Below are 15,540 nucleotides of genomic sequence, written 5' to 3'. Positions count from 1 at the left end.
ACAGAGGGGTGGGGGAGGATTGGTGCCCAAAGCTCCTGGTTCTGGGTTGGCTGCAGGAATTCTTGCCACAGAACGTTTGTGGAGGAGCTGGTGGTGCCTGGGAAACTCCCGGGTGGCAGGAGCTGGGTGGCATGGGGCACCCCCGGGCAATGGCAGCATTTTTGGGTTGGGGGCTCCTGGGGCAGGGGGGCTGGAGCCCTCCTGTGCTGGGGCAGAGGGCAGGGCAGTGTCACTCTGTGGCACAAAATAACTCACAGAGGCGGGCTAGATGTAAAAGGAAAGAAAAAGAACTTAAGAAAGTAAACTTTATTTTCTGACTCCAGTGTATATACCGTAGCAAAAGTGACAGTGGATTGGAGGGGGAAGCCGCCACCTCTCCAACCACACTGGTCAAGGCAGCAGCCCATCAATCCTCTCCTCACACAAAGAAAAATGCAAAGCAATCATTGTTTACATGAGCAGTGTGAGAAAGCTCTGCTGAAATATGTAAATATCAGAAGATGTATAGGAACTTTAAAACTCTCAAAAGAAAAGGGAAGGGAAGGGAAGGGAAGGGAAGGGAAGGGAAGGGAAGGGAAGGGAAGGGAAGGGAAGGGAAGGGAAGGGAAGGGAAGGGAAGGGAAGGGAAGGGAAGGGAAGGACAGGGAAGGGAAGGGAAGGGAAGGGAAGGGAAGGGAAGGGAAGGGAAGGGAAGGGAAGGGAAGGGAAGGGAAGGGAAGGGAAGGGAAGGGAAGGGAAGGGAAGGGAAGGGAAGGGAAGGGAAGGGAAGGGAAGGGAAGGGAAGGGAAGGGAAGGGAAGGACAGGGAAGGGAAGGGAAGGGAAGGGAAGGACAGGGAAGGGAAGGGAAGGGAAGGGAAGGGAAGGGAAGGGAAGGGAAGGGAAGGGAAGGGAAGGGAAGGGAAGGGAAGGGAAGGGAAGGACAGGGCTGCTCCAGGCTGCTGCAGGTGAGGATGCTGGCACACAGGGTGTTCTCCAGAGAGCTGGGCAGTGTCTGGGGGAGCGTGGGGGTGGCTGTGCTGGGCTGGGGCAGGCTCAGTGCTCAGGGCTGAGGAGGGTCAGGCTCTGCAGCTCTGACTGGAGCTGCCATGGGTGGTGCATCTCCCCTGGAGTGTTTCTAGTTCATTACAGAACGTATGTCTGTGCTGCTGTTTGTCTGAGCAGGAGTGTGTTACCTTTGTTTTCACTTTAAATGCAGTTTCTGGCACTGCTCTGGTCTCCAGGGTGACTAGGGCAAGGTTTTTAGGGACTGGTGGTTCAGACAAGTGCCCTGAGCTTTAGGAAGAGCTCCCTCTTTATTTTTTCCTGTGATTATTTTCCTGTTTTCTCCTGCAGCCTGCCTGCCTCCTGGGAAAAGCAGCAGGGGTTGGTTTGTTTGTTTTAATTAAAAGCCCTGCATTAGAAGGAGTGACAGTCGTGCTTTAGGAGTACTCTGTGTTCTGAGCTTCTCTGCATCAGCAGTGCTGGGAGGAGACACAGCAGCTCCCAAACCCCGTCAGGCCCAGCTTCCCAGCTATTCCTGGCTGGTGGAATCTCTGGGCAACTGGGGAAAAAGAAAGTGACTATTTTATTAACAATTATTATCGAAATAAATTATACACATAAAATAATACATTTTAATAATATATATAAAATTTAATGATATATATTATATTTACTATAGAAATATTTAATATATGATAGCATTATAAATATTATATTTTAGAAGTTCACATTTCTTAAATTTCAGATTTCTTAAAAAAAAGAAACAAAACAGAAATACAAAACCAGAGGCATCAAAGCTTTTCCCCCCAGATTTTAGATTTTGTTGGTCACAACTTTGTCCCTAAAATGAACTCTGTGCAGTGTGGACCCAAGGATTTTACCTTGCTGTGACTCAGTGTCAGCTGGGGATTGTTTTATCCCCATTTAGAGTAAGAAGAAATTCCCCATAATGTTGCAAACCAGGCTCCCGAGAAATTGCTTTAGTTCAACCACAGCACCTCGTGCTTTGATCTGGAAAGTACTTTTGCACTGCAATGTTTTTAATTTGAGATAAAAAAAGGTTTGAATTTACAGAGTGAAGGTCACTGAGTTTTTTTATTGTACTTAAGATAAATGTACTTTTCCCTCCAAGACAAACACTGTCACTGAAAAATACAGATTGTTCAAAACTATTGCACTGAAAAAACCATAGCCAGGCAAAATATTCTGCTGTAAATGTAATGGGAACTGTTGTGTACAGTAAGGGTGGAAGTTTTAGAGCCAAAGTGCCATGCATGGGCTTAAAAAGAACAGCACAGAGGTTAGGAAAAGACATTTTCCTTCTCCTAAACTTTTCAGGCTGAGAAGGACAAACTGTTCCTACTGAAGCAAACAACTCCTCCAGCAGGTCTCTGTGCAGTGCCTGTGGGGCGGGTTTGGCTGGGTGTTCTTTGGGAATGTCCAGGCTCTGCCTCTCGCTTTCAGAGGTGACAGCTCCAGGAATTCAGGTGCCCCTGGATTTTCTTGGCATTTTCTTGTTTGCCACGGGAAGTGTGTGAGCTCTGAGGGCAGGGAAAGGAGCAGGGCCCTGGGGGAGTTCTCTGGGATGTTTCACTTGGGAAGATTTTCCACCTTTTGAGGCCGGTGAGGGTCTCAGGGAGGTGTTTGTCACAGGCAGGGAAAATCCTGCGGGTTTCCCACATCTGCCTGAGCAGAGGCTTCAGGAGGGGCACTGCAAGGGGCTGCAAACACGGCCTGGAGTGCTCTGGAGGGCTCAAAACCCCTGGAATATTCAACATGAACAGGCTGGCAGAGCTGGGAATGTTCCCCTGGAGAAGGGAAAATTCCAGGGAATGCTCAGAGTCCCTGCAGGGGCTCCAGGAGAGCTGGAGAGGGACTGGGGACAAGGGACAGAGGGACAGGAGCCAGGGAATGGCTCCCACTGGGAAAGGGGAGCTTGGCCTGGGATCTTGGCAAGGAATTCCTGGCTGGGAGGGTGGGAGGGGCTGGGCTGGAATTCCCAGATTTGCTGTGGCTGCCCCTGGATCCCTGGAGTGCCCAAGGCCAGGCTGGATCCACCTGGGGCAGTGGGAGGTATCCCTGCCGTGGCAGGTTTGGAGCTGCTGTTGGGTGTAAACACAATTCCAGCATCTTCAACCTCAGGATCTTCCTCCTAAGTTGAGGACCTGATCTCCCCACCTTATTTTAGGGTGCCAGATGCTTCCTCTCCCCTTCCCTGTGGGTTCCTTTCCCCTTGGTGCAGCGTTTTCCTCCACTCCCTGCTGTACTTTTCCACTCCTTGAGCTTTCTCACTTCTCCAGGAAGTTCACGGAGTTGTAGCTCTAAATTTGCTCTGCAGGCTCCTGTGGATCATATGGCACAGGGAGCTTTTTTGGAAGCATGACACATAAGAGGCACAATAAAACATGTGAAAGGCTTGGGAAGATGAGTTTATCACAACTTCTGTGCCTGCTCTCGCGGGTGGGAGTTGCTCTGGATTACCTCAGGCCGTTGAACTGGCACGTGGTGCAGGGAGGAGAAGGCTTGGGATCATCCCTGTGCTCTTCCACAGCCCCTCCTGGCTGGGGGAAATGCCAAATAAACCCATTTTTTGCCTTAAAATCCATAAAGGGATAGAGAAGTGGGATAGAGAAGTGGGATAGTGATCCAGGCCCTGCTGGAGTAGTTGCTGCTGTCAGGATATCTGGGGTGGAGAAAGGCTGGGAAAGCTGTTGTGAAATACTTGTTTATATGTTTGCTTTACACCAAAAATGCTTCCCGCTGCTTTTCCTTGCCAAATTCCCACTGGTTGATGGGGATATAATCACCCAGGGGCCCGTGGTGCTTCATGACTGGAGTACACTCTGCTGCTTCCACAGTTGGCCCAACCAGTAGGAAAAAGTAAATATAACCTAGATTTTTGTGTCTTTTTTCTCTAAGTCAGCTTATCTGGCCCATCTCCATGGCAGCACATTTATCTCAGATTTACTCTCTTCAGTGGAAGTGCTGGAATTTTGGGTTGTACTTGAATGAATAAATTCATGCTGATGGTTGGAATCATGGAATCATTCGGGTTGGAAAAGGCCTCCAAAATCATCAAGTCCAACCATCAAACAGCACCACCATATTCAGCACCAGAGTCTCCTCAAGTGCCTAACCCATACATGTTTGTGCAATTCCAGGGATGGTGACACCACCAGGTCCCTGTTCCAATGCCTGCTAACCCTTTCCAGGGAGAAATTGGTCCCGAGATCCTTTCTCAACGTGCTCTGGTGCAACTTGAGGCCACTGCAGGAGTTCTGTGCACAGGAGGGTGCACAGAGCCCCACACGCCTGGGACGTGGGGATGGGAGGGCTGGGTCCCCATGGAATTGTGTGTGAGCCCTGTCCTGCCCCAGATGCCCACAGCAGACCTGAAGGGCAGGGGTGGGAGAGCTGCTGCTCCTGGCACGGGGTGGGCTCCACTGCCCCAGGCTGCTGCCAGGCTCCAGCCTGCCCTGGGCACTGCCAGGGCTCCAGGGGCAGCCCCTCCTGTGGTGGGACCAGCCCTGGCCTGGGAAATGGCTGGGCACAGTCACTTGGCACTTCAAAAGGATAAAGTTTAACGAGTTTCTTACAGCTGGGGATGTTAAGGAACTAATTCCTTGGCTGGGTTCCCTCCCTGATGACAAACTCTTGGCTGGTGACAGCTCTCGTCTTTGGCTGTTCCTGCCAGGTTTGGCCGGGGTGGGACGTTCTCCACGTGACCCCTGTGAACTTTTCAGGATCCCTGGCTCTGTGGGTTGGAAGCAGCTTCTGAGTACCTGAGGAAGCAGGAGCGGGTCCAGGCTTCCAGCTGTCCCAGGGACAGGGGTGGACACCTCTCCAGGACCCATGGACAGCTCTCTAGCACACATGGACAGCTCTCCAGCTCTCATGGACAGCTCTCCAGCACACATGGACACCTCTCCAGGACCCATGGACAGCTCTCCAGCTCTCATGGACAGCTCTCCAGCACTCATGGACAGCTCTCCAGCACCCATGGACAGCTCTCCAGCACCCATGGACAGCTCTCCAGCTCTCATGGACAGCTCTCCAGCACACGTGGACAGCTCTCCAGCACTCATGGACAGCTCTCCAGCACTCAGGGACAGCTCTCCAGCACTCAGGGACAGCTCTCCAACACTCATGGACAGCTCTCCAGCTCTCATGGACAGCTCTCCAGCTCTCATGGACAGCTCTCCAGGACTGGGGAGCTCTTCCAGCCCAGCTCCCCACCAGCAGCACCATTGCCTACAGCTGATCCCTGGGATTGGTCTCTGCTGCAGGACATGCAGCTGAAACCTTGGGGTGCTGCTGACCTGCAGGACATCCATCTGAAGCCCTGCAGCACTGCTGACCTGCAGGATGCGCAGCTGAAGCCCTGCAGCACTGCTGACCTGCAGCTAAAGCCCTGCAGTGCTGCTGACCTGCAGGATGCGCAGCTGAAGCCCTGCAGCACTGCTGACCTGCAGCTAAAGCCCTGCAGCACTGCTGACCTGCAGGATGCGCAGCTGAAGCCCTGCAGCACTGCTGACCTGCAGCTAAAGCCCTGCAGTGCTGCTGACCTGCAGGATGCGCAGCTGAAGCCCTGCAGCACTGCTGACCTGCAGCTAAAGCCCTGCAGCACTGCTGACCTGCAGGATGCGCAGCTGAAGCCCTGCAGCACTGCTGACCTGCAGCTAAAGCCCTGCAGTGCTGCTGAGCTGCAGGATGTGCAGCTGCAGCCCCCGGCCGTGGGGCACCCCAGCTCCATGGCAGAGCTCCGTGCCCCTCTGGCCCGGGATGCCGGCGCAGGGAGCTCTGTGGCCGCCCCCCGTGCCCACGGGGAGCTGTCCCTGGCAGGCCTGGGGCCGGGGCAGGGCTGGGGGCAGCCGGGCGGGCCGAGCCCCTGCAGCAGCCCCTGCTCGCAGAGCCAGGCTGGGCTCCTGCCTGGGGAGCAGGGGCTGGGCACAGAGCCCCGGGCTGCCAGGCAGGGCTGTGCCCCCAGCCCCGGGCCGGCTGCCTCGGCTGCTGCTGCTGGGGCTGCTGCTGGCCCTGCAGCTCTGCAGCAAGCAGCCCGGCAGCCCGGCAGCCTGGCTGGGAAAAGGCAGAGCCCGGGAGCAGAGCAGCCCCAGCTGGTGCCCGGAGCCGTGCCCGAGGGGGACGCACGGCGTGCCACGGCCGGGGGGCTCAGCCAGGAGGTGCAGGCATCCCCTGAACCCCCCGCTCCGAGCCCGCCCCGGCAGCAGGAGATCCCCCCTGGCCACAGCCGGCTCCCCCAGAGCTCCGAGAGCCCCAGCCCAGCTGCACGCCGGGCTCTGCTGCAGGGCCCTGCCCAGGTGTGGGCACAGGGCAGGAAGAGCCCCGAGGAGCCATCAGAAGAGGCTGGGAGGGAGCAGCTGGGCGCTGCTCAGCCTTTCCCTGCAGATGAGGCTTTATCCACCGTGCCTGAGGCTCCCTCGTGGCCCGTGAGGAGATTCCTGAGCTGTGTGCACATCACCCTCTCCTCCAGGGCCGGGAGCGGGGGGAACGGGATCCAGCTGTGGGACAAACCTCACGGGAGGGCTCGGGCAGTGACTCCAAAAGCAGCTCCAGAAGCCTCAGTGGAAGCTGCTCCTGCATCCCCTCCTGCTGAGGGTGCTCCCGAGGCTCCCAGCTCGGCTGAGCCAGTGGCCCCAGCAGGTCCCAGCCAGGCCTTTTCCCCCAGGCAGGAGCTGCTGCAGGGCAGCGCCAGAGCCCGGCTCCGGGACTGGGGGGCTCGGGGCACCCCCAGCTCTGCCCCCGCTGCAAAAGCTGGCACGAGGACTTCCGACGCTGCCACGCAGATCACCACGGAAGGTGCCACGAGAGCCACGCTCTCCGCAGAGATCTGTGTTGATGCCCAGGACGGGGGAGGCCCTGCCCAGCTGCCATCGCTGCCCAGCGCCCCTGAAGCTCCTGGGATTGCAGCTCCGTCCCGCAGGGAGATTCCCCCCTTCCCGAGGCAGCCGGGTGAGCAAAGTCCTGCCTTACCTTGGATTTGTGTTGGTGAATGTGAAAGCACAAAACCAAACCCAGCTTTTTTGTGGAAATAACATCCTTGAGATAACTGGGATATTTGAAGTTGCTCATATGAGGGGAAAACCCCAACCCTTAACCTTGAGTTTTTCAGCCCTTTTAGGAGGGATTTGTGTGTGGACAGAGTTGGGATTCAGTTCAGGTTTCTCTAGGGCTGAATCCATTGTGTCCAGGTGTGGTTGGAGGATATTTTCTGGTGTTTGTGTGTAGGTGGTTTGATTTGATTCACTTGGAGTTCAGTGAGAGCTGGAGCTGATTGCTGATTAACTCTCTAGTCAAGATAACACCAAAAAATCAGGGGCAAATCTGCACATGGCTGTTTTTAATAGAACAAAACAGAAAACTCTGCAGGGTTTGGGGTATCTATCAGCAGAGGGATGTGGGTGTTCACAGGGTTTCCCACCCCTGTGGTGTTTGGTACTGGGGCTCTGTTGTTGCTTTTATTGACTCGAGGGACAAATCCCTGCTCCTTCAAACTGGGATCAGCTGGAGCTCTGTGGGTACAGGAGATGTTTCTGGAAGTCACTGTTTGCCACCCTGACCACAGGGTGATAATAATTAACAGGTGAAGCTGTTTTTCCAGGTAAGGGATGGTAACCTTCTACCTGTGGGTGGGGATTAAAAAATCCAATGAATCTAATTTAGCTAATGAAATAGCAATCCATTTGGCTGAAGAACAGTGTATTCCTCAGGCTGTAGCAGCAGGAGCAGCCTGCCCAGGCCCTGCCCTGTTGCATGAGGGTTTCCAGCGTGGCTCCTGCTCACTGTTTGCCTTGCCCCCCCAGCCCAGCCCCTGCTGCTGCCCTACAAGCCCTCGGGAAGCTCTGGCATGTATTATGTGCCTTTCCAGAAGCCAGGAGCCACCATGTCCCCCGGGGAGCCTGAGGCCAGCACAGCCAGCTCCCACTCAGGTACTCGCCCTCTGTCCAGGCTGGTGGCACTCTGCTGAATTGTCTGTGAGCAGCTCCTGCTGCGGGCTCTGCTCTCCTCGGGGCTGCAGGGGGTGCTTGCTCCATTCTGGCAGCCAAAAGGAGCAGAACTCGGTGTCTGCAGCCCCATCAGCCCTTGCTTTCCTCTGGGAATTGCTGCTCACTTGGGATCCTTTCAAATCTCTGCCACTTTTCCTGGAAAGAGCAGGCCACTGGGTTTATTGCAGGTTTTTCTTACAGGTTATCACAGTTTTATTTGCAGCTTGGTTTCACTCAGAGCTTTATAATACTGAGAGTTTTGTGTTAGAGATGTCCAGTTCTTGAATTCCAGCAGTGGTGACCAAAGGGTCAGGCTGATCCAGCAGTGCCAGAAGTGCCCAGAAATTGTGCTGGGCACAGTTTAGGTGTCCCTGCTCTTGACCTTTCTCAAGTTTATCTGGCGAAACGTGTCCAAAATGAGAGAAACAAATGTGCTACAAATCTGTTGTTTTGCAGAAATGATGATGCCATATATAAAAATTCACTATGCAAATGAAGCAGCACAAGGTTCTAGGAAAACGTGCAGCAGGGTGGAAAAATACATTTTGTTTTTCCCAGTCCCTGCTGCACTCGGGGCTCAGCTTAGGGGGGCAGCTGAGGGAGCTGAGTGCAGGAAATCCATGGGATGTAACCAGGTGGGGTTGGCAAGGATGAGGAATTGCTGGGGACAGCTCAAGGTTCAAGGGGTAGGCTCATGGAGGCATGGAATGGTTTGGTTGGAAGGACCTAAAGCCCATCCCATTCCACACCTCCCACGGCCCCAGGCTGCTCCCAGCCCCATCCAGCCTGGCCTGGGACATCCCAGGGCTCCTGCGTGCTGGCTCATTGTGGCATTTCTGTGTCTGCTCCCCTGTTTCCTCCCGCTGCTCTCTCTGTGCAGGCTCAGAAGAGGCTCCTGCAGGGCTCCTGGCCCCAGTGCTGGGTGTGGCAGATGATCTCCCTGCAGCCAGGGCAGCTGCCCAGCACGGAAGGATGATCCACACTCACCGGCCCAAGCTGGCCTGGCCTGAGGAGCACAGCACGCCACTGGAACAGCCTCCAGGTAATTAGAATGTGGACTTAATTTTGTAATCGTTTCTGTGTGTTCATACATGTGAAGGAAATCAGAGCAAAAGATCTGACATTTCAGGATCCATGGTTCTGGTGGCATTGCCGAGAGTCTGCCAGAAATTGCTAGATTTGACTCTGTTTTCCTGTCCTTCTGCTTCTCCCTGACTGATAAAATCCAGGATTCCCTGGGAGGCTCTGGGCTCTGCATCCCTGGAGTGTCCCAGGCCAGGCAGCACAGGGCTGGAGCAGCCTGGGACAGCGGGAGATGGCCCTGCCCTGGCAGGGGTCACACTGGATGGGATTTCAGATCCCTCCGACCCAGCCCATTGCAGGATTCCAGGGAAAACTCGGCCATCGGCATTTGCTGGCATTCCTGTGTCTCCAGGGATTGTCAGGAATTCCCTGTGGCTGGGATTCCCTGAGCTGGGCTGGGGCTGGGGCTGTCCCTGCTCAGGGACTCTCCACTGGCCTGGGATGTCACATCAGGTTCCTCTGTGCCCTGCGTGTCCCCGAGCTGCAGCTCAGTGTGCTGCTGTCCTTGCCCATGTCCCTGTCTCTGACCCGTCCTTGTCCCCGTCTCTGTCCTTGTCCCTGTCCTTGGCCCTGTCCTGTCCCTGTCCTTGGCCCTGCCCTGTCCCCGTCCCTGTCCCTGCCCTGTCCTTGGCCCTGTCCTTGGCCCTGTCCTGTCCCTGTCTGGCTGGAGGAACTGCCTGGGAGGAGGAAGGTTAGGGTTTGCTCTCCAGGCTGTCTTTGGTGAGGAGGAGGAGGAAGGCCACTCCAGGCTGTGTTTGGTGAGGAGGAGGAGGAAGGTCAGGGTTTGCTCTCCAGGCTGTGTTTGGTGAGGAGGAGGAGGAAGGTCACTCCAGGCTGTATTTGGTGAGGAGGAGGAGGAAGGCCACTCCAGGATGTGTTTGGTGAGGAGGAAGGCCACTCCAGGCTGTGTTTGGTGAGGAGGAGGAGGAAGGCCACTCCAGGCTGTGTTTGGTGAGGAGGAGGAGGAGGAAGGCCACTCCAGGCTGTGTTTGGTGAGGATTCTGCCCCAGGGGTCAGGCTGAGCCCAGCCCTGGGTGCCACCTGGCTGTGGTGGCACTGAGATGCCACCAGCACTGACATTACCCCAGCTGGAAGGAATCCTCCTGGACACTTTGTTGTTGGAATTTGTGGTATTGATGATTTTGAGATTGTAGAAATTTTCTGTCTGTCAGCCCCGCTGCCAAAGCAGAAGCCATAATTGGTCTGTGCTGGTTTCCAGGTTGTTTATTCTGTTTATCTCTCACATGTTCTGCTGCCCTGCCCAGCTCTGTCCTGCAGGGCAGCGTGTGGGGCTCTGCCCTCAGTGGGATGTGACAAACATTAAATACCAGAAACTCCCTGGGCTGGATTTACAAGAACGTGCCAATATCTGTCACCTACGTTGGACAGTGTGTCCCCAGCCTGAACCAACAGAAAAATGCCAACAGCACAGTGAGACATGGAGGGCATGAAGAAGGAGAAAAAGGACATGGCACACCCAATTTCCTCCATCTTGTCCCCTTTGGACCCCTAATCTAGAATCCTAAAATTTTACTTTTGCACCCGTGCCACACTTAATTATTACTGATATCAAACACTCAGAGCTGGTAATTGATCCTGTAAGATTGAAAACTCTTTTTCATGGACAGAGATCACAGCCAGTGTCTCTGGGGGCTCTGTCCAGGGGGGTTCCTGACCCCTGCCAGAGTCCCAGGGCAGCCAGAGAGATTCCCTGGATTCCCACACTTTGTAGAGCACAGACTCTGCCTGTGTGTGGCTGGTGCTGGGTTTTCATCCCTGCACACAGCTGCTGGAGCCAGACCCTCGCTGGTGGCTGCATCTCTGCAGCAGCTGCTGTGCTGATGGTGCCTGCCAGGGCCTTGTCCTGATGTGTTGATAGGGTTTCCATCTGATCATTTTCATTTTTCACTTCACATGGGTTTTTTTCTTTGAGGCTTTTCCTCTCAGAATGGTGAGTCTTTGGTGTTTCCAGAAGACAATTTTTATTTGCAGAGGAAAATTTCAATGATTATGTAAGGCTGCAACATCAATAACCTGGATAAAAATAAGGGGGAACAAAAGTGTTAATATAAAATTATCACCTAACATTTTTTATTGCTGTGATGGTCTAAAGGCCCAGGTAAGAAAGGAACTGTAAGGAGAAAGAATCTTTTGTGAAGGCAGCCAGTGCAGCTGGAACTTTAAAGGAGCTTTCAGAAGAAAGACTTGCATGTCTTAAATCTTCCCTGACTTCTTCAACTGTATTTTTAGATGATCTAATAAAAGATTACCTCTACCCACAGAGCTTGTCTAGAACTTAAAATTATGCAAGTTATGTATTTTTTTAAAAGAAGTTTCTCTATACAAACTTATTTTTATTTTTTTGCCTGTTTACATTCCTTCCATTTCTTGGTAACTTTCTAAAAAGCCAGGAATAGCAAAGTTCTGCCTGGCATTCCCAAGCCTGATCTCATTTGTCAGGAGGATGTGGAGGAAGCCTCTTACACAAGTTTATAAACATTGCCCTTGTATGGGAAGAAAAATTCCTGCACTTCCAGAGTTAGTGAGGCTGGCCCTGGCTGCAGCATCCCTGATCTCTGTGTTCCACCTCAGCCCCAGGCTGGGAAGGGAGGAGATCCAACCACCCGGTCCTTTCTACAAAAAACACAAAACACATTTTAAAACTTGGTAGTTTTTACATTATGTTAAAAATCACTTTAGAGCTGTTCTGGAGAGTGATCCTGGCTCGTGCTGCATGTGTTTAGTGGATGGCCAGGGCATCTCCATCCCTGGCAGTGTCAGGGCCAGGCTGGGTGGGAATTGGAGCAGCCTGGCACAGTGGGAGCTGTCCCTGCCCGTGGCACTGGATGGGTTTGGGGGTCCCTTGCAGGACCAAATAAAAGTTCAGTTCAGGGCTGGTCAGGGCAGTTCCCTGAGGTGGAATTAGATTCCTCCCCAGATTCACTTGGATGGAATATTTCATGTTGCAGAAGATCGGAAATACTTCTTTATGTGATTGTAATAATGCTCAGACCGCATCTCCGGGCTCACTGCTTTTGGGAATGAGCTGGGTGATCCTGCTTTTAATCCTCTGTCGTGTTTTAGGATGAAAATCCTCCGCTTCCAGCAGAGCAACAAACCATTCCAGTGCTTTCTGTCTTGCAGAGCTCCCAGATGGTTCCAGGCGTGGTGTCCGCATTCCCGCCGGGCAGAGCTGCCAGGATCCCAGGGAGCCCTCCCGGCACGGGGCCGGAGCTGGGCGCGCTGCCCCCTCCTCGGGGGCTGCCCCCCGGCGCCAGCGGGGTCCCCGTGCCCCCCGGGGCACAGCGGGGCCGTTCTTCACCCTCGCTGCGGAGCCCGATGACAGCAGGAGCGAGGAGCCGGGCGCCAGGGCGTCCTTCGGGAATGGGGCTGCTGGCACGGAGCTGCCCCACGGAGCTGCTGGCAGGGAGTATTCCCACAGAGCTGCTGGCACTGAGCTGCCCCACGGAGCTGCTGGCACTGAGCTGCCCCACGGAGCTGCTGGCAGGGAGTATTCCCACGGAGCTGCTGGCACCGAGCTGCCCCACGGAGCTGCTGGCACCGAGCTGCCCCACGGAGCTGCTGGCAGGGAGTATTCCCACGGAGCTGCTGGCACGGAGTATTCCCACGGAGCTGCTGGCAGGGAGCTGCCCCACAGAGCTGCTGGCACGGAGCTGCCCCACGGAGCTGCTGGCACGGAGCTGCCCCACGGAGCTGCTGGCACTGAGCTGCCCCACAGAGCTGCTGGGACCGAGCTGCCCCACGGAGCTGCTGGCACCGAGCATTCCCATGGAGCTGCTGGCACTGAGCTGCCCCACAGAGCTGCTGGCAGGGAGTATTCCCACGGAGCTGCTGGCACAGAGCTGCCCCATGGAGCTGCCAGCAGCGATCCCGGGCCCCGTGGCCGGCCGGCTCGCCTGGATGAGAGCGTGGGGAAGGCGCCGCGGCCGAGAGGCCGTGCCAGGGGCGGCCTGGATGAGCTGTGGCTGAGGTTCCTGGAGCGCCAGGGCCGCCAGCAGCAGCAGCAGCAGCTCGGCGGGGTCGGGGAGCTGTCCCTCGTGCAGCGCCTGGATCGGCTGGCCAGGCTCCTGCAGAACCCCGTCCGGCACGCGCTGGCGCCCGCAGCAGCGGGGCAGAAGGATGCCGAGGAGGAGAGCCCGGGAAGGGAGCGGCCAGGAGCGGGGCTGGCAGGGACAGCCGGGCCCGGGCGCAGCGCGGAGCCCAGGGGAGCGCGGGCAGGACGCAGGCCACGCGCGAGCCGGGGCAGCCCGGGAATGCCCAGTGACAGCTCCCCGGAGAGCAGGCTGAGCGCAGGGCCCAGCAGCGGCAGCAGCTCGGCCTGGGACACCCCGGCGGGGCTGGACACGTCGCCCGCCTCGGGGGACAGCAGCTCCCCGTCCCTGTCCACCATCGACACGGCCAGGCTGCTCCGGGCCTTCGGGCAGCGCAGGCTGCAGCTGGCCCCGGACACCGAGAGCCCCAGCCCGGCCCCACAGCTGGCCCCGGACACCGAGAGCCCCAGCCCGGCCCCACAGCTGGCCCCGGACACCGAGAGCCCCAGCCCGGCCCCACAGCTGGCCCCGGACACCGAGAGCCCCAGCCCAGCCCCACAGCTGGCCCCGGACACCGAGAGCCCCAGCCCGGCCCCACAGCTGGCCCCGAGGCTGGCCCGGCTCTACAGTGCCATCAGCCAGCAGAAGAGCCGTTCCCAGAAGTGGCATGAGGAGAGTGGAGGGGCAGGGGCTGCTCAGAGCATGGGCAAGGACCGGCAGAGCCAGGTGAGAGCTCCCTGAGCCCTGCCCTGCACCATCCCCACGGGAATTCTCCTGTGCCGGGCTCTGGGAGCGGGGACCCGCTGAGAACTTGGGGTAGGGGAGGCTTCTGCCTTCCCTGGAGCTGCCCCGGCCGAGGGCTGAGTCTGCAGGAGCCAGGGCAGCAGCTCGGGCTGGAGAACACCAGCTGGGCTTGCTTTGGGGCTGCTTTCCTTGCTTCCTTCCCTGGGACATTCCCTTGCTTGCTTTCCTTCCTTCCCTGGGACATTCCCTTGCTTGCTTTCCTTGCTTCCTTCCCTGGGGACATTCCCTTGCTTGCTTTCCTTGCTTCCTTCCCTGGGGACATTCCCTTGCTTGCTTTCCTTGCTTCCCTGGGGACATTCCCTTGCTTGCTTTCCTTGCTTCCCTGGGACATTCCCTTGCTTGCTTTCCTTCCTTCCCTGGGGCATTCCCTTGCTTTCCCTCATTCCCCTGGCACAGATCCTGCTCTTCCCCATACCTGCAGGCTCTGCTTTGGGCAGAGGTTGTGAATCTGGTGCAAGTCCCAGCCAGGACATCCCTGGGCAAGCATCCATACAATGATGGAGCTTCCCTGCTGTTGGTCTTGTAAAAATGTGTAAATTGTTTTGTCCGGCTGGTTGTGGACATTTTTCTTTAAAGAGCTGAGAATTCCAGGTGAGAACTCTGCCCTGCAGCTGTTTGAAAGGGGAGGGAGTAATTCCTTCAGGTGAAGTTGGCTGTTGCCCTTGGCAGGAGAAATGGAAATGTTCTTAAAGAGGGACTCAGCCTGGATTTGGTGATTTTAGTAAGGAATTACAGAGTTAAGGGGTTCTGCGATACACAGGAATGCTGAAAAGCACAGAACAAGTGAGGAATATTGAATTACTTCTTTCACTCTTTTGTATTTCCAGATGAAAGTGGAATTGGCTTCATTACTACCAGATTTAATTGAAATTAGCCATTTTATTTTATAGAAACAACTCCAAGTCTGTTTGTCAAATAAGCCAGTGAATGATGAAATAATGAGAAATAATGCAAATAACTAAACAAATCTGGGGGAGAAGCAATCTTTTTGAAGGTGAAGAATGGCTTAAAAAATATTTAATATTTTTATTAACAGCATTTATTTGAAGGTAAAATAAAACTGTCCTGACCTTTGCAATATTAGGACTGTTAACCAGAACACCAGCACTAGGATCCAACGTTTTGGGCACAGTTGTAGAATTCAGAAGATGATTTTATTCCGTGTTCCATTCACAAGATGAATTTTTCAGGGTCTATTGTACCGTTAACCCAAATGTGATTTTTTTGTACCTGTTAAATTACCTGTGAGATGACAAATGGAATTAATGCTATGGGAATAAAACCTTTAAAGGCTCATTGAACCCCCTGTGGCTTTAGAAACTCACATTTTTTATCTGCTGGTGAAATATTCTTTTTTAAAAAATCTATCTGAAGACACGCATGACCCTCCTCAGATAAGGAGTGAGAGAAAATAGATGGCAAAATAGCAAATTTAATTTAAAATTCCATTTTTGGTCACTTCTGGGCTGTTTAGCTGAGGAAAAGTCAAGATTTCTTTGTACTTTTAGTGCAGATGTCTGGTCCTGAGGGATATCTCCGTTCTGAGCAGGATCCCAGAGAGATCCCTGCCCAATCCTCGTGGGAATGCTGCACTGGGAGCTCAGCTTGCTGGCAG

General features: G+C 54.9%; 1 protein-coding gene across 1 annotated transcript in view; it reads left to right on the top strand.

Annotated features, from left to right (window-relative positions):
- LOC110480054 (uncharacterized) overlaps positions 1-15,540 on the top strand; it is a 43,714-nt gene that overhangs the window by 25,223 nt on the left and 2,951 nt on the right. Inside the window, exons 9-14 of the mRNA XM_077782541.1 lie at positions 4,726-5,824; positions 6,110-6,952; positions 7,804-7,929; positions 8,867-9,028; positions 12,214-12,843; positions 12,946-13,847. Coding sequence (XP_077638667.1) covers positions 4,726-5,824; positions 6,110-6,952; positions 7,804-7,929; positions 8,867-9,028; positions 12,214-12,843; positions 12,946-13,847 — 3,762 coding nt within the window. The remainder of the gene's footprint in view (positions 1-4,725; positions 5,825-6,109; positions 6,953-7,803; positions 7,930-8,866; positions 9,029-12,213; positions 12,844-12,945; positions 13,848-15,540) is intronic.

The sequence above is a fragment of the Lonchura striata genome, chromosome 4, assembly GCF_046129695.1.
Source record: "Lonchura striata isolate bLonStr1 chromosome 4, bLonStr1.mat, whole genome shotgun sequence".
Lineage (NCBI taxonomy): Eukaryota > Metazoa > Chordata > Aves > Passeriformes > Estrildidae > Lonchura > Lonchura striata.
The sequence above is the reverse complement of the archived record's forward strand: the minus strand, read 5'-3'. Positions and strand labels throughout refer to the sequence as shown.